Source organism: Aulonocara stuartgranti, assembly GCF_965226115.1.
Source record: "Aulonocara stuartgranti genome assembly, chromosome: 11".
NCBI lineage: Eukaryota > Metazoa > Chordata > Actinopteri > Cichliformes > Cichlidae > Aulonocara > Aulonocara stuartgranti.
The window spans coordinates 13,385,770-13,409,458 of record NC_138947.1 but is presented as its reverse complement, the minus strand read 5'-3'; the positions used below and the strand labels follow the sequence as shown (position 1 = coordinate 13,409,458).

The following is a 23,689-nucleotide window of genomic DNA, read 5'->3' as shown; positions in this document are numbered from 1 at the left end:
CCTGTTTGACCTAATTGATCTCTTTTGGTTTGCTTACATTGTTGGTGAGGAATCGGATTGCTATGCGTATAATGAGAATGGCCCAGAAGATATGTAGACACTGCAGAGTCATCAGCAGCCCATTGAAAAAGTAGTAGCCGAAGAATGGCTTATAGATGGTGACTGGATACACCCACGTGCAGTAAATAATCCTGCAAGAGAAACGGCGAGGATTAAGGAGAGTGAAGCACGACAAACAGTGGTATACTGCAGCAGTCAAAATGACTGTCTCAAATCTGTGTATATGTATGTGTGTGTGCTTACCAGAAGGGGAAGATAACAAGGCGGGTGACAATGAAGACTGCAGCAAATACAATGAAAATGTAGTTACAGGCATTTCTCCACCCAGCATAGTTGAACATCTTTGCAGACTGTTAGTGGAAAAGATAAAAATAAATTATCAAAAGGGGAAAGTTTCTGGGGGAAAAAAAGCATTTAAACTTCATTCATAGCTTTTTCTGTTTGTAAATGGGTCCTCTTGGGCTTGACTGCATGAATGACCCGCATGTAATAAAACCAAAGAGTATTCGTGGTATAAAGGAGGAACTTAGCCAATGCATCTGTAAAAGATTCAGAGGCTAAAGTGAAAGCGCTTTAAACACGCATTCTCTTTAAAGGCCAGCAGGGGGCGATCCTGTGATTACAAAAAGACTTCTGGTCTTCAGATTTCTTCCTCTGTGACCTCAGTGACACTTTTCTGGTGGTTTTATGGTCTCGGCCAGTAACTTCAAACCATGCTGAATAAAGCATGAAGTTCATTTTATAAATTATGTGTCAGATTATTGGCTAATGATTTGTGTGCTTTGTCCCCCATTTTCACAGTAAGCTCCACCCCTCGCTCGTTGCGTCTGGCAAACACTCAGATAAAATCTTCCTAACTTTTAACTGGACTTTGCTAACAGTGGGTGACTTCATGGCATCTATGTTCACCACTTATACAGTCTTTGGCAAAGAGTCAGTATCACATTCCTGCTATTTATGGTCCTTTGACAAACTAAAATACATTTAATGCTTAAGGGAATGACCCGAATAAAAAAACAGAAAAAGAAAAAAAAGCAACAGGTTACAAATATTTCTATTACCTGATAAAAACCATGCTAATTAATGAAAGTCTAAAGTGTTTATATCCCACAAATAATACTTAAATTGCACTTTCCTCCACAGGGGGCAGTATGTGATCAGTGTAAAAACATCAGAATACTCAAAGGCCAAAACATCCTGCTTAGTGGTGGTAGGGATAAATGACATCAGTGCAAACTGTGCAACATTCAAACACAGTTCTCACACCTCACGGAGTAAAATATCTCCAGGATGACAGGATGTAAATATATGTCGAGCTACAGGTTAGTTGATTTTGGGCACGTGCTTTCCATCAGTGTATAAAATGAGGTGAGGCTTTACCTCGAGGAGGTAATCGGAGGAGTCGTGCACCAGCATGATGAGAGTTCCACAACGGATGTAGTTAACACACCAGGAGAAGCTGATGAGGAGGATTGTTGCTACATGGTGAACTATCTGCTCCTTGAAGTCCTGGAGAGGGGGAGATAGATGGTGGTGGTGGTGGGGGGGGGTAAAGATGCTTTTGAATTAATGCCGTGTACATGAAACAGAACACATATATATATAACCGTGCACTATTTTTTAACCAGGTACATGAGAATGCAAGTACATCCAGCTTAACATTATCTGGGTTAGACTTTGTGCTGCTGAAACACACTGTGAAAGAGTTTGGCAAAAGTTTTTACCCCACTGTGCTCAGCTGACCAGGCTGAGCAAAGTCCAAGCCAAACACACTCAAAGGCGCACAATACACACGCACACATGTCACACAAAGGCACACTGAAACACACACACACGTGTCACAGCAGCCTAATGTCCACTCACAGTCCATGCCAGATGTGAAACTGATCAGAGAAGAGTGACGAAAGACTCTTTGTCAGCCTTGTGTGCAGAATTATGATGCTATATCCACACAGATTCAATAGTGGCTGTGTCTGCACAAATGACATACTCATTTTGCATGCCCCCTCTCCTTGAACCACCACCTTATCATGGTAAAGGGGTTTGTCTGCCCTAATAATCCTAAATGCCACGTTGTCAAAATTTGTCCCCAGTAGGGTCTGCCAAGGCAAATTGGTTCTAGGTGAAAGTTCAGGCCAAGTGTGATTCACAAGATGCTTATGGAGCCACATTACCTCACCTGCATTGGGGTTACTGGAGCCCCGGAGGCAGGACTGGTCGATGGGCTCACCCTTAGCCCTTAGATCATAGGGCTTAGCTGGGTTCAGTATGACTTAGTCTCATGGACCACGGGATGAGATTCTCTCTGAGTTTCTCAAGGTTCTAACTGTTGTGGAAATGTTGTCGCTGATACGTCTCTGCACTGTATGGAAGTTGGGGACATTGATTTGGGACTGTCTTACTGTCTTACCCCCTCTTTAAGAAGGGGGACTGGAGAGTGTTCCAACTTCAGGGGAGTCACACTCCACTAAACTAACAGACTAACTGACAGAGGAGAGTCTGTCTGTCAGTCAACCTTAGGATTCTGGAGGAATGTTTGAGCGTGAGTGTGAAGCATATGGGATGAGAATTAGCACTTCAAAGTCTGATGTGTTCCCAAAGTTCTCAATTGGAAAAGCGTGGAGCACCCACTCCAGGACAGGACTGAGTTACTGCCTCAGATAGAGGAGTTTAAGTGTATCAGGGTCTTGTACACAAGTGAGGGAAGAGTGGTGCAGGAGATTGCAGTGATGTGCGAATGCTGTACACAGCAGAAGGAGCTGAACATGAACACGAAGCTGTGTATTTACTAGTCAGTCACCAATGGTCACGACCTCTGGGTAGTGACCAAAATAATGAGAATGAGCTCCCTCCGAAGGGTGGCTGGGCTCTCCCTTAAAGGTAGGGTAAGGAGCTCAAAGAACAGTCGCTACTCCCCCATACTGAAAAGCGCCAGTTGAGGTGGTTCCATCTGAATAGGATACCTCCTGGGCACCATCTATGTGAGGTATTCTGGTCATGTCCCACCTGGAGGGGGCTCCAGGGCAAACCTTGGCTCGCTTAGCAATGTCTTTGTGCTCCACTGGAAGAACTGGAGGAGGTGGCTGGGGGGCAAACGGTCTGGATATCTCTGCTTAGGCTGCTGACTCTGTCATCCAGACTGGACAAGCAGCAAAAAATTGATGGATGAATGGTTGGGAGGATGTCTTTCCTCCTTTTCCTGTTCAAATCCTTTGTACTCCTAAATAAAGAAAATCTTTGTGTTCTTGAGATAAATTCACTTACTTTGCGTTTGACATCAGAGGCGACGCTGAAGAGTAGAGATCCATAGAAACCCAGTTCAATCATATAGTACCAATATTGGGACGGCAAGAGAGTCTGAAGGGGAGGATACAGATCGTTAATTTTAAAGTCAATATAACAGTTTGTGCAAATCACTACTGGGAAGTGGGGCTGTACTTTTTCCTATATTACAGATTAACCTTCTAAATGTTCTCTGATGAAATTGATTTTGGTGTAAATTTAAAAATGACTAATGTCTGGTTTAACTTCAGAGAGTGCCAGTTAACACATCCAAGCTGCATGATTGTCACAGCAACTGTGTGAAGATATTATGTCAATATAGACCAAAATCTCTGAGGAATGCCTCCAGCATCTTGGTGAATTCAGGCTAAGAAAAATTAAGGCAATTCTAAAGACAAAAGAGGCTCCAATCCAGTATCAGCTGAATCTATATGTGTCACGCATCCCAACCGAGGGAGTATAGTTTACTAAACCAAAATAAAAAGCCTGAGGATCTTTTGGCACAGATATTCACAGAGTCTGGGATCGTCAGTGAGACTGTGAGAGAAGTGTTTATGTTAAAACACCTGCTTTAAAGTCCTTAAATCTGACCTTGACAAATGTCACCCATTAAAGACACTAAAACTAACACTATAACTAATCAAATCTAAAGTGAAACCGAAACGAAGAAAAGCCACTCTAGACATGTTGCTTCCATCATTTCAGGACAGGCAGGGAGAAACTTTATTACCTTCCAGGACCTTTTTGTTCTGGAGCTTAATTTAATGAACAGATACGCAGTGCATTTATTGTACTTAGTGATTCTAGAGACGTACCAGCACAGGAAAGTCTTGCCACATCTCCTTCAGGTCATACAGCCAAGGTTTCTGGAAGGACATGCAGGATGGGAATGAGACAGCAAAACACGACAGGTGTATTTATAACAACTGACTCAGCACAAGGATGAGTCAATGCTTCCCCCTCTGACAGCGCGAGAGGTAAGGTTATCACGGCAAAGGAAAAGGCTGGACAGGTCATGAATATACATAAAAGCATGAGAGGAGGAAGAGGAGTGGTCGAGGTTAACATGGCAGTACTCACATCGATGAGGGCGGCCAGGCCAGCAATGAAAGCAAGAAGGTAAAAGGTAAATCTCCAACTGCAAGAGAACACACACACATACAAACACACTTTCTACTCAGTCAATGAGGAAAGACAGTAGGCACATTTTCTACCAGCAGACACATAAATGCATCTCACTCACACACACACAAATTCTCGCTTACAGTCACAAACACACAAGTTAAAGAGAGATGCCAGGCTGCGTGAACTGCCTGGAAAATCTGCTGATAATGTCAAACACAACACACACACGCGGGAACACACAAATGCACACACAGAGACACAGACACAGTCAAATATGTGATAACAGACAATGAGAGCCACTAGACAACACCCTGTACTGGAGACAGTGATAAGTCATTGTCACTGCTCATACAGGTGTAATGAGAAGACGCTACAGAAAACGCTGCAGCAGAGACACAGATACAGAGAAGGAGTGGGAGTGTGGGAGATACCCCAGTGGGGGGAATAAGGGAGAGATACAGAAAGCCTGTTGTGTGCACATCCACAATACATCGATTCACAAGAAAAATGCCTTTACGCTGTAGCCCGCATAGTGAAAGACACACCATGACCAGAGAGCGACAAGCATGCAGTCACATGCACGCCTGCACACACCCACACATACACACCCACACATCACATATGCACACACATCACTGTAAATTGGCTGAAATAATGTAAATGCTTGGCCCATACCTGACAATAAATATTATTTGCTTTATTTGTTTGGTTTTTGTAGTTATTTTTCCCATCATGTGTACCAGGAAAACAAAATCACTTCAAAAGCTATTTTAAGCTATTTTTGAGCATTTAGCCCACTTAAAGCTGTTGTGACACACACAAATTCAGCATCACATCACAGTTACTAATCGAATTTGTGTTACAAAAGCTCTTTAATGATGTGTGTGATAGGCAGACACAAAGAAAAAAAATCATAAAACATGCTGTTTTCTGCACTTCCACTTAAATCAGATCACTTCAGTTCATGTGAAGGGAGGTGGGATACAGAAAACTATTATTTTCATTTTTCTGGCACCAAAGGACAAAAATGTGCCGCTAAAGTGTAAAGCACAGCCCGCCCAGAAACAACTGCTCTTAACGTGACATCAACTCCTGAAAACATGTGCAATAAGCTAAACCAAAGCTAAAGCGGCAAAGAAAGAGTGAGGTTAAAGCTGAGTGTATGGTGACTCCAGCCAAGCAGCCAAAGCCTGATTTTGAACAAGTAACAAAAATGCTGATGAGCAGTCAGGCTTAAAGCACTGCAGACTCCATTTCCAGCGGCTTCAGGCAGGTGTTCTATTGTTTCTTTGAGCTAATACTTAAACAGTAAAATACAGATCATGCCTGTGACTTCATTAAAGATTTGAGTGGAAGAGACTTTGACTACAGCTTAAGCTTTATGTTGCTAACGCATGACGTACGGCTAAGTAATGCAAATGTAATGAAACAAATGAGTTTCTTCAGGGAACAAACAGGTTCAACTTCAACCCATCCGAATACTTGGCAAACATATCGGTTAGGGCTGTTCGATATAACGATATATATCGCATGACGATATAAAAACGTCTATCGTTTCATTTTACGCTGTCGTTTGTTTCGTGGTGTCGCAAAATAAACTGTTTACGCCAATATTTTTTCATCGTTTTGATGGTCACTGTAGTGGCTATATTAATTTCTTAAAGTTCTCTCTTTCTCTTATATTTTATATAATCACACTACTGACGGACAAGCGCCTGTTTTTATGCGTTGTGGTTAGCAACAACGACGGTAACAGCATCGCGTGTCTGCTTGTTTATGTTCCACATAAACCTTTCACAATAAAGCTCAAGATCCTGTTGAGACTTTTCAAAATAAACTGAATCACGTGAAAGAGCAGATTATTTACGGATGAGAATTTAAAAAAAGAGCCGCCAGGTGCTAAAAAATAAACGTTAGAACAGGCTTTTCCCAGCAGCACGCCGTGTAATAAATACTCATAAAGAAAACGGCAGCGGCAACTTATGTCTAAAAATGTATAGTTTCATGCATCGGTTAAAACACTCGACTCCAGCTACATGACGCGCAGCTGGAAACACTTCATGCAACACGAGCTTCCCGAGATTCACAGAATTTACAGAAAATGTTACATTTTTGTGATTTATATTGTTATCTGGACGATAGAATTCTTATATCGGGATATGAGATTTTGGTCATATCGCACAGCCCTAATATTGGAGCCTCCTGATTTTACACTTACAGTTTTGTAATTTTCATATTTATCAGCAACATCTCTGCAGGAAGTGCCATCATTAATGTCATTTATGTCTTTACCAAGAACTGACGGAAATAAAGGGTGTGAGAGAACCGGGTTTGAAAAGGGTTTCCAGGGTGAGCGTGCACTGAAAAATGTCATGTCTTTTGAGCTTTGTAGGAAAAAACAAAGCTGTAATACTTCCCCTACAACTCCATCTCATGAGTGATGCAATCAGAGGCTCCAGAGAAGCTACAGAGACCCTGTGGTGGGTACAAACTGTATTTCTGTCTCACTCTTTATTACAGTGACTTTTTCATCCACTGTACACAGCGTGTCCACCGTTTTCTGGGTAAAAATGGTAAACTGATCTTTTGAGTTAAAAGCTTTCACAGATCTGCATCAAACATAAACAACACCCAAGCCAACAGATCATGAAAGACTTACAAACAGGACACATGGGATAATATAACCATAGGATTTCTCTGCATCCATATCAGTGGACAGTATATCTGCATGCTGTCAGTACTAGTATCGGTATCATGTTATCTGCTGTCTATTGTACTGTACGTATCTGTGAATCCTGTCAGCTGGTAGTAGCTGGCCTCAATAGCCTTGTAATCAGGCTGTTGGTTTAACTCGGCTTCTGTTACAGTAAATGTTGGCTTACAAATAAAAATAACCAACAGTGGTGACAGAGCCCCAGCTGCAAAGGCCCTGTGCTAATAAGCATGGTTGGATGTGTGAGTGTGTGCGTGTGGAGAGCAGGGGCAACATTGCAATGAGTGCAGAAATAGAGGGCTACGTTTGCCCTCAGAAATGTGCTCATATTGCCAGAGGAACACTCTCTGGACTCTACAGCAGTCATATATGTTTAGAAGAGCACGGATGCATACCTGGCCTCGCGAAACTTTTTGAGCAGACTCGGTCTGTCCTGGTTCCTTCGTCTCCTGAACCATCGCTGCACTTGTCTTTCTGAGTAGCCAGTCTTCTTGCAAAGACTTGCTACTGAAGACTGAGAACAGCACAAAGAGGTCAGATTTGATTATTTTCCCAGTGATTCAGTCGAGAGCTGCATTAGAGCCTTTGTGATGTTGCAATAGAAGGCCAGAGGTATCTACCTGTGTGGGGTTTTTGGTAATGTTACAGTAGTAGGACTCCAGTGTGGGGTTGTGTGGGACCTTGAGCCGCACCGTGTCTTCAACCCCGAGCAGCGAGGCCAGAGGCGTGGCCACCATCCTGCAATTGTGACATGTTGGGATTAAAAAACAGTGACAAAGAAAGGAAGCATAGGTGTGATTATTAAATATTATATAATCCGATATTCAAGCTATTATATACACACACACACACATATATATATATATATATATATATATATATATATATATATATATATATATATATATATATATATATATATATATATATATATATATATATATATATATATATATATGGGGCAGGGATAGCTCAGTAGGTAAAGTGGTCGCCCCATGATCGGAAGGTCGGCGGTTCGAATCCACTTAACGGCTACCCTGAGGTACCCCTGAGCAAGGTACCGTCCCTACGTCCCTACACACTGCTCCCCGGGCGCCTGCTTAGTGGGCTGCCCACTGCTTCACAGAGTGAATGGGTCAAATGCAGAGAAAAACAAGTAATTTCCCCATGGGGATCAATAAAGTATCCATTATTATTATTATTATTATTATATATATATTTTTTTTAAATGTGTTGTCTTGATTACACTGTTTCTTTTATTGTATATTCTGACAGTTCTGTGGCTGAATAGGAGGTAGACATGAAAAACAATGAGGAACAGAGTCTCCTGGCATTAGCAGGGAAACACAGATGAACGCTGATTAGCTCCTGGAAACAGGAACGCTGTTTGCACACTTATGTGGAAAACAATAACAGCTGAAGAAACAATGGGAATTTATTCATCATAGATCTGGGCACAACAAAAGAAGGATTAAGTAACTACTGAGGGGAAAAAAGCATAAACTAACTGAATACAAAGTCAGGAGAGATTAAAGACATAAAGAAATGCATAAACGCATTAAAGGTAAATGTCTGAGATAGAATAAGACAGAGTGAAAAATGGATCGACCTTTCAAAGATCTGACGGATAATGAGGAATATGAGGGCAATGGGCAGCGCCACCCACAAGTCGCGGGCCTTGGCGTACACTCGTCCATCCCGATCCTCCAGGTCAGCCCAGCCCAGGCCCTCCGGAAACCACCGCCGCTCCTGCCAGAACCACTCACTGAGCTCCGACAACATCCTGAAGCACACGGACACAAACGGAGTCAACACTTTCAAACAGCGTGTAACCCAAGCTACAATACAATAGCTATCATTTAGACCCGCAAACCCTAAAGTTTGTTGGTGTAAAAATAGGTGAAGAAAAGACAGCTGGATGGTTGCTAAAACTCGCAGGTCACACCTATATTTTTGAAATAATATCCCATCACAATCCTGGTGGAAATCTATTTGAAGAGAAGCTGCTGGGCAGTGGAGCCAGTTTTAACCACGGCTCCTACAGTATGTTCAATGTAGGGCTGGGCCATATCATACCGTTCACGGTAATACCGGTATAATGTTGGGCAACAATAAGAAAATGAAATATCGCGATAGAATATGGGCATGCGCAGTGCCTTTGTTTTCATACACACATGGTGGAAAAAGCATGGCGGCGACGCAGAATGAGAAGGGCGAAAGTGGATCGTTGAATGAAACGGATGAATCAGAATTGGTTTGTAAAAATGCTGCAACTACAGTGGTGTGGAACTGGTTTGGCTTTCGTCCGTCAGATACACAACAAAGCACTATTTTTGGTAGAGCATGCTAGCGGGCCGTTGTTATTACCGTGTTTTTCGGAAAATACAGCACACTTAAAATCAATCCTTTGATTTTTCTGAAAATCGACAGTGCCCCTTATAATCCCGTGCGCCTTATGTATGAATTCTGGTTGTGTTTACTGACCTCGAAATGATTTTATGTACACGGCACTCGAAAATCTGTCAAATGTTTTAGTGGGACTTTGCTAAGCTACGAACCCGCACCGCTTGATGGATTGTCGGAGCATTACGGCTATCGTAGGCAGGCGCCTCGCGGAGTGATACGTACTGTGCTTCAACATAATATTACCGTATTGTGTGTGTATAACCTCTTTTTAAGTTTTGTGGATATTATACATGGTTATGCTCAGGATATGTCGGCCAATTTCCACTGGAAATGGTTAAACTGTCAGCAAGGAATTTGCATTTGCACTGTTAAATTTTTATATAACTGTAATGCACATAAAAAACAGCTGCTTGTTTAAGTGAAAATACATTGATGGGGTTTCTTGCACTAATAAAGTTGTGGAGTTGTAAAGTATTTTGTCTAGTGTCAATTATATCGTCAGTTATATCGTTATTGTAAATTTTCAAATGTATATCGTGATAAATATTTTTGGTCATATCGCCCTGCTCTAGTTCAATGCGTTACTCTAAAGAAAACAGCCCAGTGAAAAAAGAGAATACAACCGAATGTAGACATGACGCTGGCTGAGAAAACAACAGGTTGTTTACAGTGTTTGTGCGTATTTGTTTCCATGAGCCGAACAGAAAAACTTTTAGGAGGTTTGCTTTATCAGAATGTTACCACTTAAAGATGTTCTGACTGAGGATATGACCATCTTACAAAAAATATTTAACATGTTAGGAGCAAGCTGCAGCTTCAGCTGAGCTTTCATGATTTTATTTTTATCAATTATCTTTTAAACTAAAATCCCTTTAAAAGTAATTTGGTTTAAGATGTAAAAAACACAACAACCCAAACGGACCCAACAGAGACTAAAGGAGCATGCTGCTACTTCTGTTGCTCATTTAAAAGTAAATACGTTTTCTAAAAATATGCCTTTCTGAGTCATTTTGAAGGAAATATCTGCTGATGTGGGAGATTCCCTCATGAACAGCTGCAGTAGAGTAATTTCTGCACATTTTACTAATAAATTTGTTACGTTAAAATATGATCACTTCTCTATTATTAAAGTTCCAAGAGCTTTAATAACAGAGCATTTCTCCTATATCTCACTACTAGTGAGAGTAGGAATGTTGATCTTTCATAAATGAGCATCTCTTTCAAGTACAGTGATATTGTTCTTCCTAAAATCTGTATCCATAAGCAGGGATGAGCAAGCAAAGAGGTAAACTCTGAATAACTGAGCTAAAAAGTTTTGTAATTTTTCATCATTTTTAATTTTTATTTCATTTTGAATCTTTCTTTGTTTCTTCCAGTTTAGTTTGAGTCAGTTTCGAGAGTGGGTTTATTTGTCTCAGTTCAGTTTTTACTGTTTCAAAAAGTTTCGTTTTTATTAGTTCCACTGTTACTTCTAGTCTTTTTTAATTATTGTTATATGGGTGGCAATTATCAGGGGCCTGCCAATCAGAAGTTAGGTGGCTTGATTCCTCCAATCTGCACTGTGAAGTATCCTCAGGTAGATGCTTAACCCCTGATGCACCTATCAGAGTTTGAGTGGGAATTTTAAGGGCATTACACACCGAGTGTTGTAAAAAAGCGACATGAAAATCAGAATTTCCCAGGTTTGAACTTATCGTGTAACAAATTTACAAACCGAACATGCTGTGTTTTTGTGGAAAATGTTGACATCAAGCGATGATGAGCTGGTGGTGCGGCTGCTTTTGTACATATTTCAGGATGTCAGCGGCATTTTGAGCTCTTGCTGGGGTCTCCTCCCAGCCTGACATGTCTGAATCATGTCATCAACAAGGCATTCTAGTTAGAGATTGTGAATATCACCTCAACTTGCTCCTTTCAGTGTGAAGGAGCAACACCTCTACTCCAACCCATCCTCAATGGCCAAGCACCTCACCCGTAACTAACATAAAATTAAAGTGCTATTAGAACACTTACATTATCTTACATCAGTGAAAACATGTCTGAGTTGCAGGACTCTCATTTCTTAGTATAATGCTGGCTCTTAATGATTTGGGGGTGTTTTTTCTTGTTTTCCCATGAGGATGTCATGGGCTGGACTGAGATGGTTTGTGAGCCTCTCCCAGCCCTCAGGCCATATTTTGCCCTTATGTGGTCTATAGACTGGCTATACACGCACCCACTATACATCCCTGGCTATGTATATAGGAGGACAACTGTAATCGGATACATAATTTGGAGAATTGGATGATTTCCCCCTATGCGGAAGCCTTCCTGTGTGTTTCTTACCATGCATATAACAGAGCAAATACAAAATGCATAGAAGTCAAGAGGCCCTCACAGGAGAGGAAAAGGCAGAGCAACAACTAAGCAAATCTCTCCCTCCACATGTGCTTAGTCGAGGGCAGCACTTTCTCCTCAGACAGTACATAGCTGAATATTTCTGATGCAAAGTTCAGGGAGTGGCAGAAAGAGAGAGTGTAAAGAGGTTTGAATGAATATCTGTGGGACGTGAGTCATGAGTCAGTCGTAAGTGCTGAGCAGCGGGGGCGCCCCAAAGCACTCTATCTCCGGTGTCCCCCTGCAGATCTACAGTAACTCCCCTCCCAACAACTGCAGCTGTGAATGCCAAAACCTCGTAACCACTTCATCCCCACTCCCATCCCCACCCTGCTGCTCCCAGCCAGTTATTTGAAAAGGATTCCCTCCTTAGCTTAGAGAGCCAAAACCATGTGTAATGCCTCCTTGTCATGACTATCTTTAAAATTTACAGCCTAAACCCTACTTAGCCATTAATTTTGATAGAGTTTTACAGAAAGAGAAGCAGAAGCAGTAAAACAACTGTGCGGTTCATAAATTTTTTAGCATGTCCTTATCTGTGTTTGGAGCTGTGTTTGGTTTTAACGTTTCTGATAAGAGCTCACATGAAATACTTTAATATCAGAGCAGAAAAAGAGTTTCTCTGAGAAATAAATAAGCGCCTTTTCTTTAAGTTACACCCTTATAATGTGGAAAACACCCATTAAATGGATACAAAGGGGACATCTAAACATTACTTGTTTCTCCTGACCAACAGATGGAAACTGGAAAGTATGCAGTTTTTCTATTACTGATTATCTATTATTAATCCAGCATTTGTCATATAAAGAAGAAGTGTACTGTTTGACTGATCTCCTTCCTCTACTGGCCTTTTATTGGTGTACTGAACTCATCAGACTGATTAGAAGTTGTTTACATATTTAAACACGTGAAAGATTCCTAGTTTGACCCCAGGAGGAGACACAAATCGATTTGTAATTGGGATCGAAATAAACACACTGGAAGCGATTTGCTCGAAGCTGCTAGCTTGTCGTCAACGGACAGCCAAACCTCTGGTTGCCCAGGTAACACTCTAATATAGGGGTGTCAAACATAAAGCCCAGAATTGAGTCGGCAAAGACGCCAAATCCGCCCACTTGACAGGTTTGGAAAATGTGGGCACATATTTTCCACTTTCACTGATCTGACCCACTTAAGAAAGTGGGCAGTATGTGGCCCTTGATGTAGAATGACTTTCACGTATTTAATGAGCAGATCATATGCCAATCAACAGTATTCTTTGCTTTCATTGGTAGTTACCTCTGTTGCTCACCTGCAGGTATTTCTCCCATAGTCACAGGCTTTAGGAGCAGCCAAAAGTAGCAGCTGATAAGCTCATAATTATTCCACTTAATCACACAGACTTTGGGAAAATGAAAACACCACTACAGTTATAATTTCAGCTATTATCAATTACTAAAACAAACATTGTGCCACTTTCTGTGTTGCAAGACTCCTTCTCCTTTTTTTTTGCTATTCAGCACATCCTTTCCCTTTCCTGTTGCCCCTCAATAAAACTCCAGATTCACTCCCAGACAGACCGCGGGAGTTTTAGCTCAGTTAATTATTAATTTATTCAGTTTTTCCATTTGGATTATAATTAAGTTCAAGTCTTCTCTTAAATAAAGACAAGTTTCTTTAGTTTCATGATTCCACAATTTTCCTGATTATTTAGATTTTTTCATCTGCAACAGAAAAGCCATAAATGATCTTTTATGTTTAACTTCATAACTAGTTCAAGAAATTCAGCTTCACTTCATGTAAACTGCAGCTCACTGACACTGTTGGCTACGTCTCATGGTTGAGTGCTTCAGTTATTTTCCTCATCATGTCGTGTTAGTCATGGCCCCAGTTTCCTGTTGCAGGAGCACGGCTGACTGAGCATTGGGCTGCCCCTTCTCGCACCCCACCACCCCCCTTCTTTTAACACAGGTAGTGGTGGATGGGAAGGGTGACATATTTTTCCTGGTCACTTTGCCAGCTCTTCCACTTCGGTAGCCCTACATCTCACTTCTCCCAGAGTGCGCTGCCAGATCTTAAGAGCTTCGCTGAGCAGGGTTTTTGCATGCATGTCCGGCTCCATTATATAAAAACAACAACAACAACAACAACAACAACGGTGTAATCTCATTGAAATCCGATAACTAAATGAGCTTCTGAGCATCACTACGGATGGCCAAAAGAGCAGAGGGCACTTATTCCCCTGTATAAATATGTGATTTCCTATAATTAAAAATGACTAAACACTGTTTATGAGTGTGTCCGCTGTGATTAGTTCACCAAACACATACACACAAAAGCAAACAAAGGGGGGAACAAAGTTCTTTTAATTTCTCATTATTGTAGCAGTATGTGGTGAGTTCAGCTTAGGATCCCAGAGGGTATTTTTAGGGTGACTTGTTGAGTTCATGCAGTGAATTCAGCATGTTAAAGCACTTTCCCCCCCACAGCTTTCCTAACCCTTCATGCTATTGGCTCACTGGGTCACATGATCAGACTCTGACCATTTTAATGGTCCAATAAAAATAAAGGAAGCCTCTGGCAGGGGAGGGAAAAGGAAGTTGTCTGTGTATGTCCCTTTCCTTCTGTTTTTCTGACAATGAATGTACAGTACAAGCATGTTTGGTGATTATCAACAGCTCTCTCAGTTCACCAGCTGTCACTGCTGTTTCTTTTTATATTTTCCTGGATCCTGGGTTTTCAAACAAGTGATGTAGTTTCTCAGAAATTTTAGCAAAAACCTACACAGACACTCACTGGTTCCTGGTACAGAGTACAGGAAAGTTTGGGGAATGTAAACATGCTGCCACCACACAAAGGAAGCACTCCAGATTTCCCATTCATCTCCACAGATTAAGAACATCTCATGGAGATTTACAGTCAGCCTTTTCTGGATGGTGGAGGGCTGAATCAGCCAGAGGAACATAAGTCACAAGACAGTAGTGATGTGCTCTAACTGTGAGTCACTTGTACCAAGCCACCTATGATTGTACAACCATTCATTTACTCATATCCATCCACACATGACACATTCAACAGCAAATGAAAATCCAAAATCAAATGTAAAAGTCTTGAATAATCAGGCCTCCTCTTATCTTAAAGACCTCATAGTATCGTATCACCCCATTAAAGCACTTCAGTCTCAGACAGTTCTTGGAGTATTTAAAAGTAGAATGGGAGGCAGAGCCTTCAGCTTTCAGGTCTTCCTCCCCTCACCCCACACCTGTCGTGGCAGATGGTCGCCCCTCCCTGAGCTCGGTTTTACCGGAGGTTTCTTCCTGTTAAAAGGGGGGTTTTCCTTCCCACTGTTTCCTTCCCCCACTGCTCTTGGGGGGATTTAACAAAATAAAGCACATTGAGGCAACTGTTGTTGGGATTTGGCACTATATAAATAAAACTAAGCCTTTAACTATGAAGTGAATGAATGGATCACTCACACGATAAGCTATAAAAACTACTATTGGAAACCAGAAAGAATGGTACACTGAAGGTAATTCTAGCAAAATTGAAAAGACTGGAGTTCTGCTGTTGGACATTTTTTTAAACATGGGTTGTTCTGAAAAGCTAAACTAAATTCAAATGTGGTACTTAACAGGATGTCACTGTTGTAAAAAGGCAGTTTGTGAAATTTCTTCCTTCCTAGATTTTCCACCAGTAGCTGTAAATAGTTTTATTGAAAAGTGGAAGTGTTTAGTAACTACAGGAATTCAACCACAAAGTGGAAGACCACATAAAGTTACAGAGAGGGGTCGCCAAGTGAGTAAAAATCACTAACAAACTGCAGACTCAATAACTGTGGAATTGAAACCTCCACTGACATTAACATCAGCACAAAAACTGAACGCCAGGAGCTTCAAGACATGGGTTTCCCTGGCTAAGCAGCTCCTGTCGCTGTAATGTGTTGGTGGCCCAGTACTTTTGCCCATATAGTATATTTTAAATATTATATATCTTTAAAAAAAAGTGGCTGTTTTTATTTTAAACAACCATATGGAAGTTTAAAAAAAAAAGGATGAAATAGTAGCTTATCTATAATACGTTGCTGATCAAAGTATCACCAGTTCATCTATATTTATATACAGCATACTGCAGTACACAATTCATTCCAACATACTTTAAAGTTTAGCATGTATTTTTTCCTGGTATTACTCACACAAATACTGTGTTTTTGTAAAAGGAAACACACAAGGATTCACTAAATAAATCTTTTTCGCAGGATTAGTTTTAAACTTTTTTAACATAAAAATGTTAGAAATTTGTAATTAGAATATAAACAGGTTATACAATATCTATCACTGATAAACAAAACAGTTTACGTATGATAAAGTAATAATGTGTAAAATATAAACTATCCCACTCATTAGTTGATAAAAAAACCTTGGTCACTTCATAGTTAAAGGCTCATAAACTGCTGGGCCTGGTGATTTATTACAACTGGTTTGATAAGGATATTGAGTTACATCTCAGTCACTTGGCACTAAGTGTTTGCTCAATGCTTATTCTCTGTTTAAGTTATTTAATGAATTTCCTAAATTTAGACTGCTGTAAATCTGATATTGACTTTACACTGAAGATCTATCCATGTATATATGTAGATGGACAGATGGATGAAGTTACATTTTTATCATAATCGCATGATACGTCATCATTGGTGGGGACGGTGTTAAGCCATATTGAAAAAATTATCTCTACAGATATTGAGGAAAACATCATCTATGATTTTAAGGGTCTGATATAGGCAAAAGGTCCCGAGTCTGTCACAGTTCACGCATGCAGTCAACTAATAACAAAGCTCACATTGATGTGTTTGGATTTTCGGAAGAAAACCACACAGCCACAAAGAAATCCTGCAAACTCAACCCAGAAAGGTCAGCAGGTCTGAACCCAGAACCTTCTTGCTGTGAAGAAACACTGCTCACCACTGCACCTCTGTCCTGCCCTTTGGCATAGTCACAACATCTAATCTAATTATCTTCTATTTCTGGGCACAACGTTTTTTCATCTATATGGTGTTTTAAGTACTGATTCGAGTTCATACACACATAATTTATACTCACCACTCTTAATTATTAATTGATTGATGATTTTATTATTGTGCTATGCATAATTTACATTTGTCCATTCCCAACAGGTTTATAAGCCACCAAGAACAAATAACCAGAACCAGGGAAGCCTCGTCACTTACAAGTACTGGAGAAATAATCGGACCTGACGTCTTTTCTGACCTTTGGAAACAAAGCTTTGGCAAGAAGACTTAAAAGGGCAGAAAAGTCCACATTTTGAGCCCTGCACATGACAGATTTCTAGGTTAAGGAATTAAAAACCACTTGGTTATGTTCTACCAGCAAAACTACTTGGTTAGGTTTAGGAAAAAAATAGTGGTTCAGGATAAAATGCAAAGGCTGGCACCTTTTTTAAAACTCAGTTTTCTTTGCTGTCAAGGGGACACATAACCTGCTAGACAGTGTGGACAGCATAGATGCTGCGGACATATTAAAATACATTAATTGCAAAGGCATACTGTCATATAAACACGAGACAGTTTGTGTTTTGTTATGAGACCAGAGTAGATTATCAGGCCACATAATCTGCTGGGCTGATAATCAGGCAAACCCTAATATCAACCCCTAATTGTAGCGCAGTGTTGGATTCATACAATTTTTTTGCAACTCAAACTCTTCAAATACTTTCATTTCAGCCGTGGACTAAATACAGTATGTCAAGCCTCCCTATATACACTGTTTATGTGTTATGGTCCAGGTCACAGCTACGGATTAGGAATCGCAGTACAAACCATGAAAACCTGAATGCACACATTGTGGGATGAAGTGGCAGTTCAGGAGGCTGACATGCTTTCTGCACATGGTTCATTAGCTGTAACTCAGGTCATGCTTTGGATATTCTGGGCCAGAGAGTTTTCAGGGTGAGTCATACACATTGTTCACATTTTACACATCCTTACACTGGATAAAAAAATAGCTTTTTAAAATAGATATTTTTATTAGACGTAGCAAATAAAGAAACACAAAAAAGCATAAATGTGAATTATATCTTTTACGTGTAAGAAAATGCGAAATCATCCTAAAACAGACGGACAGCTCAACGTTTCATCACTGTCACGCAGTCTGTGTGTTAGATAGAGATCACAAGTCGCTCGGTTTTAGTACCACCGACACTGATCTGTGACACTGATGAATTATTGATGAGACCGTTCAATCAGGCAGCAGACTGATTTGAACAGGCTTGTTCAGGTGGTGTGGGGACATCGTCATACTGATTTTCTTCTCCTCACAGTTCAATTCGGCCCCTTTGAGCAAGCACAGCGCTCTCGCTGAGGCCAAGCGGTTTGCCCTCTGGACATATAGGACGCTCAAAAACAGACAACAGAATTACTGATTACTCATTGAACAGTTTGGAAGAAGAAGAGGTAATCATTGACAGCTGACAGCTGTTATCTGTCCAGGTTAGGCTGAGGTTAATGAAAAACTGCATTGTCTTTTATTTTCTCTGCTGTTGGACTTCTGTGATGTTTAACTTGGATGGATGCAAAAATTCAGTCTGTAAGAGCAGCACAGCAGTTATTAATTGGATGACTGATTAATCATTTAAATTAACTGCTGCGTGAAATCCTTCAAAAAAGTTACAGATGGTCATCAACCAACAGTGTGGCACAGGCTAGAAGCAGCCTATCTAAAGCAGCGCTTATGGTCACAGTAATTGTGACATCATCATAACCCGGAAGGGGGGCTGGCATAGCTCTATGTTGGTTCTACACAGAAATTTGCAGACCCTATCTACATGCTTTGCACCTAGTCTGAGGGCTACTCTTGCTTGGTCATGTTTGTGGTGTTGTTGTTCCTTTAGTTTAGCTCCTCCCACTAAGGAGATAATAGACAAAGATCTTCTTTATGGGGAAGCGAAACCAGGCATTAAAAATAATGAAAACTGTCCAGTGCGGCCACTGTTTGTGGTACTCATGCTGCTTTTTTGATCTTTGATGGTGTTTCTCCCTCTTCCTAGTGAACTCCACTGTCACTCCTTTTCCTTTACAAGCCCACTTTTTCAACCAATCAGCATTTCATCTACGCACAATGTCAATCCTGAAAGACTAGGCACAGTTTTTTTTTTAGAGGACTGCATGGAAGCAAATCATCAGAGTCAATCCTTTACTCAGCATATCCTAATGGCAGCGCAAATAGACACAAATGCAATAGCTGGGAGTCATGTCACTCCCAAGTTGAGTGCCTTCCAACTAATAAAATCAGAAAAGTAAATTGATTATTAGTGTAAATTAGTGTAAACACTGATAAGTGTAAATGGTAAATGGACTGATTCTTATATAGCACTTTTCTACTCTCCCAGAGCACTCAAAGCACTTTATATAACATGCCACATTCACCAATTCACACAAGCACTTTCTCCTATGCTTTGTAAGTGCTTTCTACCTCACACACATTCATACTCCAATGAATGCACTGGAGAGCAACTTGGGGTTAGTGGGTTACTATCTTGCCCAAGAATATTTGGCATGCACATTGGGGGAGCCGGGGATCGAACCACGAACCTTCCGATCAGTAGATGACCCTAAACGAAATTAAATGTGTGTAATTAAATCTTCCAAAAAAATGTAATCATTCTCATAAACTTAGAATTAATCCATTAAAAATACACAGAAGCAGATACCGTTTTGTGGAAGCGGCCATGTTACCCTTCCGTCTCAAATACATTGGCTGTGATGGACATCGCTGCTCCGCCCAATCACATTTTATGCATATAGCTAGAGATCATCCCCATATATAGTATACCATAGACAGCGGAGAAAAGAACTAGACAACGTGCATATGACCAGAATGATATAAAAGTGGCTGATTTCACAGTGTTCATCAGAGTGGCAAACTGGGGCAAGAAACTGTGTCTGTGGCAGCTGGTTTTTAGTAAACACCACTCCGTAGCACCTGCATGAAGGCAGCAGTTTGAACAATCTATGTTATATATATATATATATATAAAAAACACCCAGCACGCCCCTGCGGGCGGTTTATCCTTCAAGCTCGGGTCCTCTACCAGAGGCCTGGGAGCTTGAGGGTCCTGCGCAGTATCTTAGCTGTTCCCAGGACTGCGCTCTTCTGGACAGAGATCTCCGATGTTGTTCCCGGGATCTGCTGGAGCCACTCGCCTATCTTGGGAGTCACCGCACCTAGTGCTCCGATTACCACGGGGACCACCGTTACCTTCACCCTCCACATCCTCTCGAGCTCTTCTCTGAGCCCTTGGTATTTCTCCAGCTTCTCGTGTTCCTTCTTCCTGATATTGCTGTCATTCGGAACCGCTACATCGATCACTACGGCCGTCTTCTTCTGTTTGTCTACCACCACTATGTCCGGTTGGTTAGCCACCACCATTTTGTCCGTCTGTATCTGGAAGTCCCACAGGATCTTAGCTCGGTCATTCTCCACCACCCTTGGGGGCATCTCCCATTTTGACCTCGGGACTTCCAGGTTATACTCCGCACAGATGTTCCTGTACACTATGCCGGCCACTTGGTTATGGCGTTCCATGTATGCCTTGCCTGCTAGCATCTTGCACCCTGCTGTTATGTGCTGGATTGTCTCTGGGGCATCTTTACACAGCCTGCACCTGGGGTCTTGCCTGGTGTGATAGACCCCAGCCTCTATGGATCTTGTGCTCAGAGCTTGTTCTTGTGCTGCCATGATTAGTGCCTCTGTGCTGTCTTTCAGTCCAGCTTTGTCCAGCCACTGGTAGGATTTCTGGATATCAGCCACCTCCTCTATCTGCCGGTGGTACATACCGTGCAGGGCTCTGTCCTTCCATGATGGTTCCTCGTCTCCCTCCTCTTTCTTGGGTTTCTGCTGCCTGAGGTATTCACTGAGCACTCGGTCAGTTGGGGCCATCTTCCCAATGTATTCTTGGATGTTCGTTGTCTCATCCTGGACTGTGGTGCTGACACTCACCAGTCCCCGGCCCCCTTCCTTCCACTTAGCGTACAGCCTCAGGGTGCTGGACTTGGGGTGAAACCCTCCATGCATGGTAAGGAGCTTTCTTGTCTTTATGTCAGTGGCTTCTATCTCCTCCTTTGGCCAGCCTATTACCCCAGCAGGGTACCTGATCACGGGCAGGGCGTACGTGTTGATGGCCCGGATCTTGTTCTTACCATTCAGCTGACTCCTCAGGACTTGCCTGACCCTCTGCAGGTACTTGGTGGTTGCAGCTTTTCTAGCGGCCTCTTCATGGTTCCCATTCGCCTGCGGGATCCCCAAGTACTTGTAACTGTCCTCTATGTCTGCAATGTTGCCTTCTGGTAGTTCAATCCCCTCAGTTCTGACTACCTTCCCTCTCTTTGTTACCATCCGACTACACTTCTCCAGTCCGAACGACATTCCAATGTCATTGCTGTATAGCCTGGTAGTGTGGATCAGTGAATCGATGTCTCGTTCACTCTTGGCATACAGCTTGATGTCATCCATGTACAGGAGGTGGCTGACAACTGCTCCGTTCCGTAGTCGGTATCCGTAGCCAGTCTTGTTAATGATCTCACTGAGGGGGTTCAGGCCTATGCAGAACAGCAGTGGGGACAGAGCATCTCCTTGGTAGATCCCGCACTTGATGGTGACTTGTGCTATGGGCTTGGAGTTGGCCTCTAGTGTTGTACGCCACATCCCTATTGAGTTCCTGATGAAGGCTCTTAGGGTCCCATTGATCTTGTACAATTCTAGGCATTCCAGTATCCAGCTGTGGGGCATTGAGTCATAGGCCTTCTTGTAATCAATCCAGGCAGTGCACAGGTTGGTCAGTCTGGTCTTGCAGTCTCGGCTGATTGTTCTGTCTACCAGTAGCTGGTGTTTTGCGCCTCTGGTATTCTTGCCAATTCCTTTCTGTGTCCCGCTCATGTATTGACCCATGTGCCTGTTCATCTTAGCCGATATGATGCCTGACAGGAGCTTCCATGTAGTACTGAGGCAGGTTATTGGTCGGTAGTTGGAGGGGACCGGTCCCTTCTTGGGGTCCTTGGGGATCAGGACCGTCCGGCCTTCAGTTAGCCATTCCGGGTGTCTCTCGTTAACTAGCAGCTGGTTCATTTGTGCTGCCAGACGCTCGTGGAGTGCAGTTAGCTTCTTCAGCCAGTAGGCGTGAACCATGTCGGGCCCTGGTGCTGTCCAACTCTTCATACTGGAGACCCTTTCTTGGATATCTGCCACTGTGATGGTTACTGGACCCTGTTCAGGGAGGTCGCTGTGGTCTGCCCTCAGATCCTCTAGCCACTGAGCATTGCCGTTATGGGTTGCATCCTTCTCCCATATGCTCTTCCAGTATTGCTCCGTCTCCAGCCTTGGTGGTGCTGTTCTCATATTGTTCCCTTGCCACTGAGAGTACACCTTTGCTGGTTCTGTGGAGAACAGCTGGTTTATTCTCCTGCCTTCTATCTCTCTGGTGTACCTCCTCAAGCGGCTGGCCAAGGCTGTGAGTCTTTGCTTGGCAGTTTCCAAGGCCTCAGGTATGGACAGCTTGCTGTATTTCTTAGGCACCTTATTCGTCGCACCTTTCTGCAACTCCGTTAGTTGGCTAACCTCTCTCCGTGCTACTTTGATCTTGCCCTCTAGCCTCATTCTCCATGGAGGGTACTGCCCCTTGTGGCTGTTCAACTTGTAGCCAAGCATCTCACTGATCACTGCTGCCGTATTGTAGATCAGCTTGTTAGTGTCGGTAATCGTGGTTGTAGGTATTGCCCGTAGTGCTGCATTAACATCATCTAGCAGACCTTCTGAGGGTACTTCACGTAATCTTGGTAACCGGCTACGGGGGATCCAGGTTTCAAGCTTGGCCATGATCCTATTTTTCAGGTCAGTTCCTCTCGCACTCAACGATCCTTCTCCTATCACACTTGGGGCTATGTACCCAATCTCGGGTGGGGGTGATGATATCTCCCCCCTGACCTGGCGTCCTGACTCCTCCTTGCCGTAGCATTTGTGTTGTACCTCGTCAATCTCTAGCTGTGAGAGCAGCTGAGATATATATATATATATATATATATATATATATATATATATATATATATATATATATATATATATATGTTTATGTTAGTTTATGCACCCTCCCATCTCGAGACAACTGACAATGAGCCAGCTAAACAAGAACAACAACAGCTGGTTATAAGTTAATGTTATGCCAGCTACTGTTAGGCTCAAATGTCATAAAAATGAAACTTTCTCTTTAATAAACACTTTGATTACATTCTCACATCATAAGAGTTAGTCACGTAGTGTCCAACAATGAGCTACTTCGAAGAAAGTTTCACTAACACCGGCTAACAGCAGCTAACAGACACGGAGGCTTCAGAAAAGTTCAGGATAATGCAACAGCTCATCTCAGTATCGCTATCATTAGATACAAGTAAGCTTCACTGACTCGTTGACTATTGGACTCCTTTCACAAATTTTTTACAGCCTCCTCCAGAGTAAACACAAGAGGAGACACAAGCTGAGGTAAACAGCAGACTAACAGCCTATACTAACTACAGATAGTCAGTGGCCAGAGATATTTGTCCTACCTTACCAAGATTTATCAACATGAATTGGAAGTTGTTGGAAAAAATAACGTAGTTGACTGCAATCTGCAATCTACTGACATCTAGTGGAGAGATTTTACACACTGTAACTCTAAAAACACTGCTGCAGCATGTTCAGACAT

The 23,689-nt window shown here is 42.1% G+C and overlaps 1 protein-coding gene across 1 annotated transcript in view; it reads right to left on the bottom strand.

Annotated features, from left to right (window-relative positions):
* The window catches only part of cers2b (ceramide synthase 2b), a 31,950-nt gene that overhangs the window by 2,705 nt on the left and 5,556 nt on the right, over positions 1-23,689 (bottom strand). Inside the window, exons 2-10 of the mRNA XM_082553114.1 lie at positions 8,790-8,963; positions 7,801-7,918; positions 7,576-7,694; positions 4,423-4,480; positions 4,158-4,208; positions 3,325-3,417; positions 1,441-1,569; positions 304-410; positions 38-191 (exon numbers count right to left, since the gene is read on the bottom strand). Coding sequence (XP_082409240.1) covers positions 38-191; positions 304-410; positions 1,441-1,569; positions 3,325-3,417; positions 4,158-4,208; positions 4,423-4,480; positions 7,576-7,694; positions 7,801-7,918; positions 8,790-8,962 — 1,002 coding nt within the window. The 5' untranslated portion in view covers position 8,963. The remainder of the gene's footprint in view (positions 1-37; positions 192-303; positions 411-1,440; positions 1,570-3,324; positions 3,418-4,157; positions 4,209-4,422; positions 4,481-7,575; positions 7,695-7,800; positions 7,919-8,789; positions 8,964-23,689) is intronic.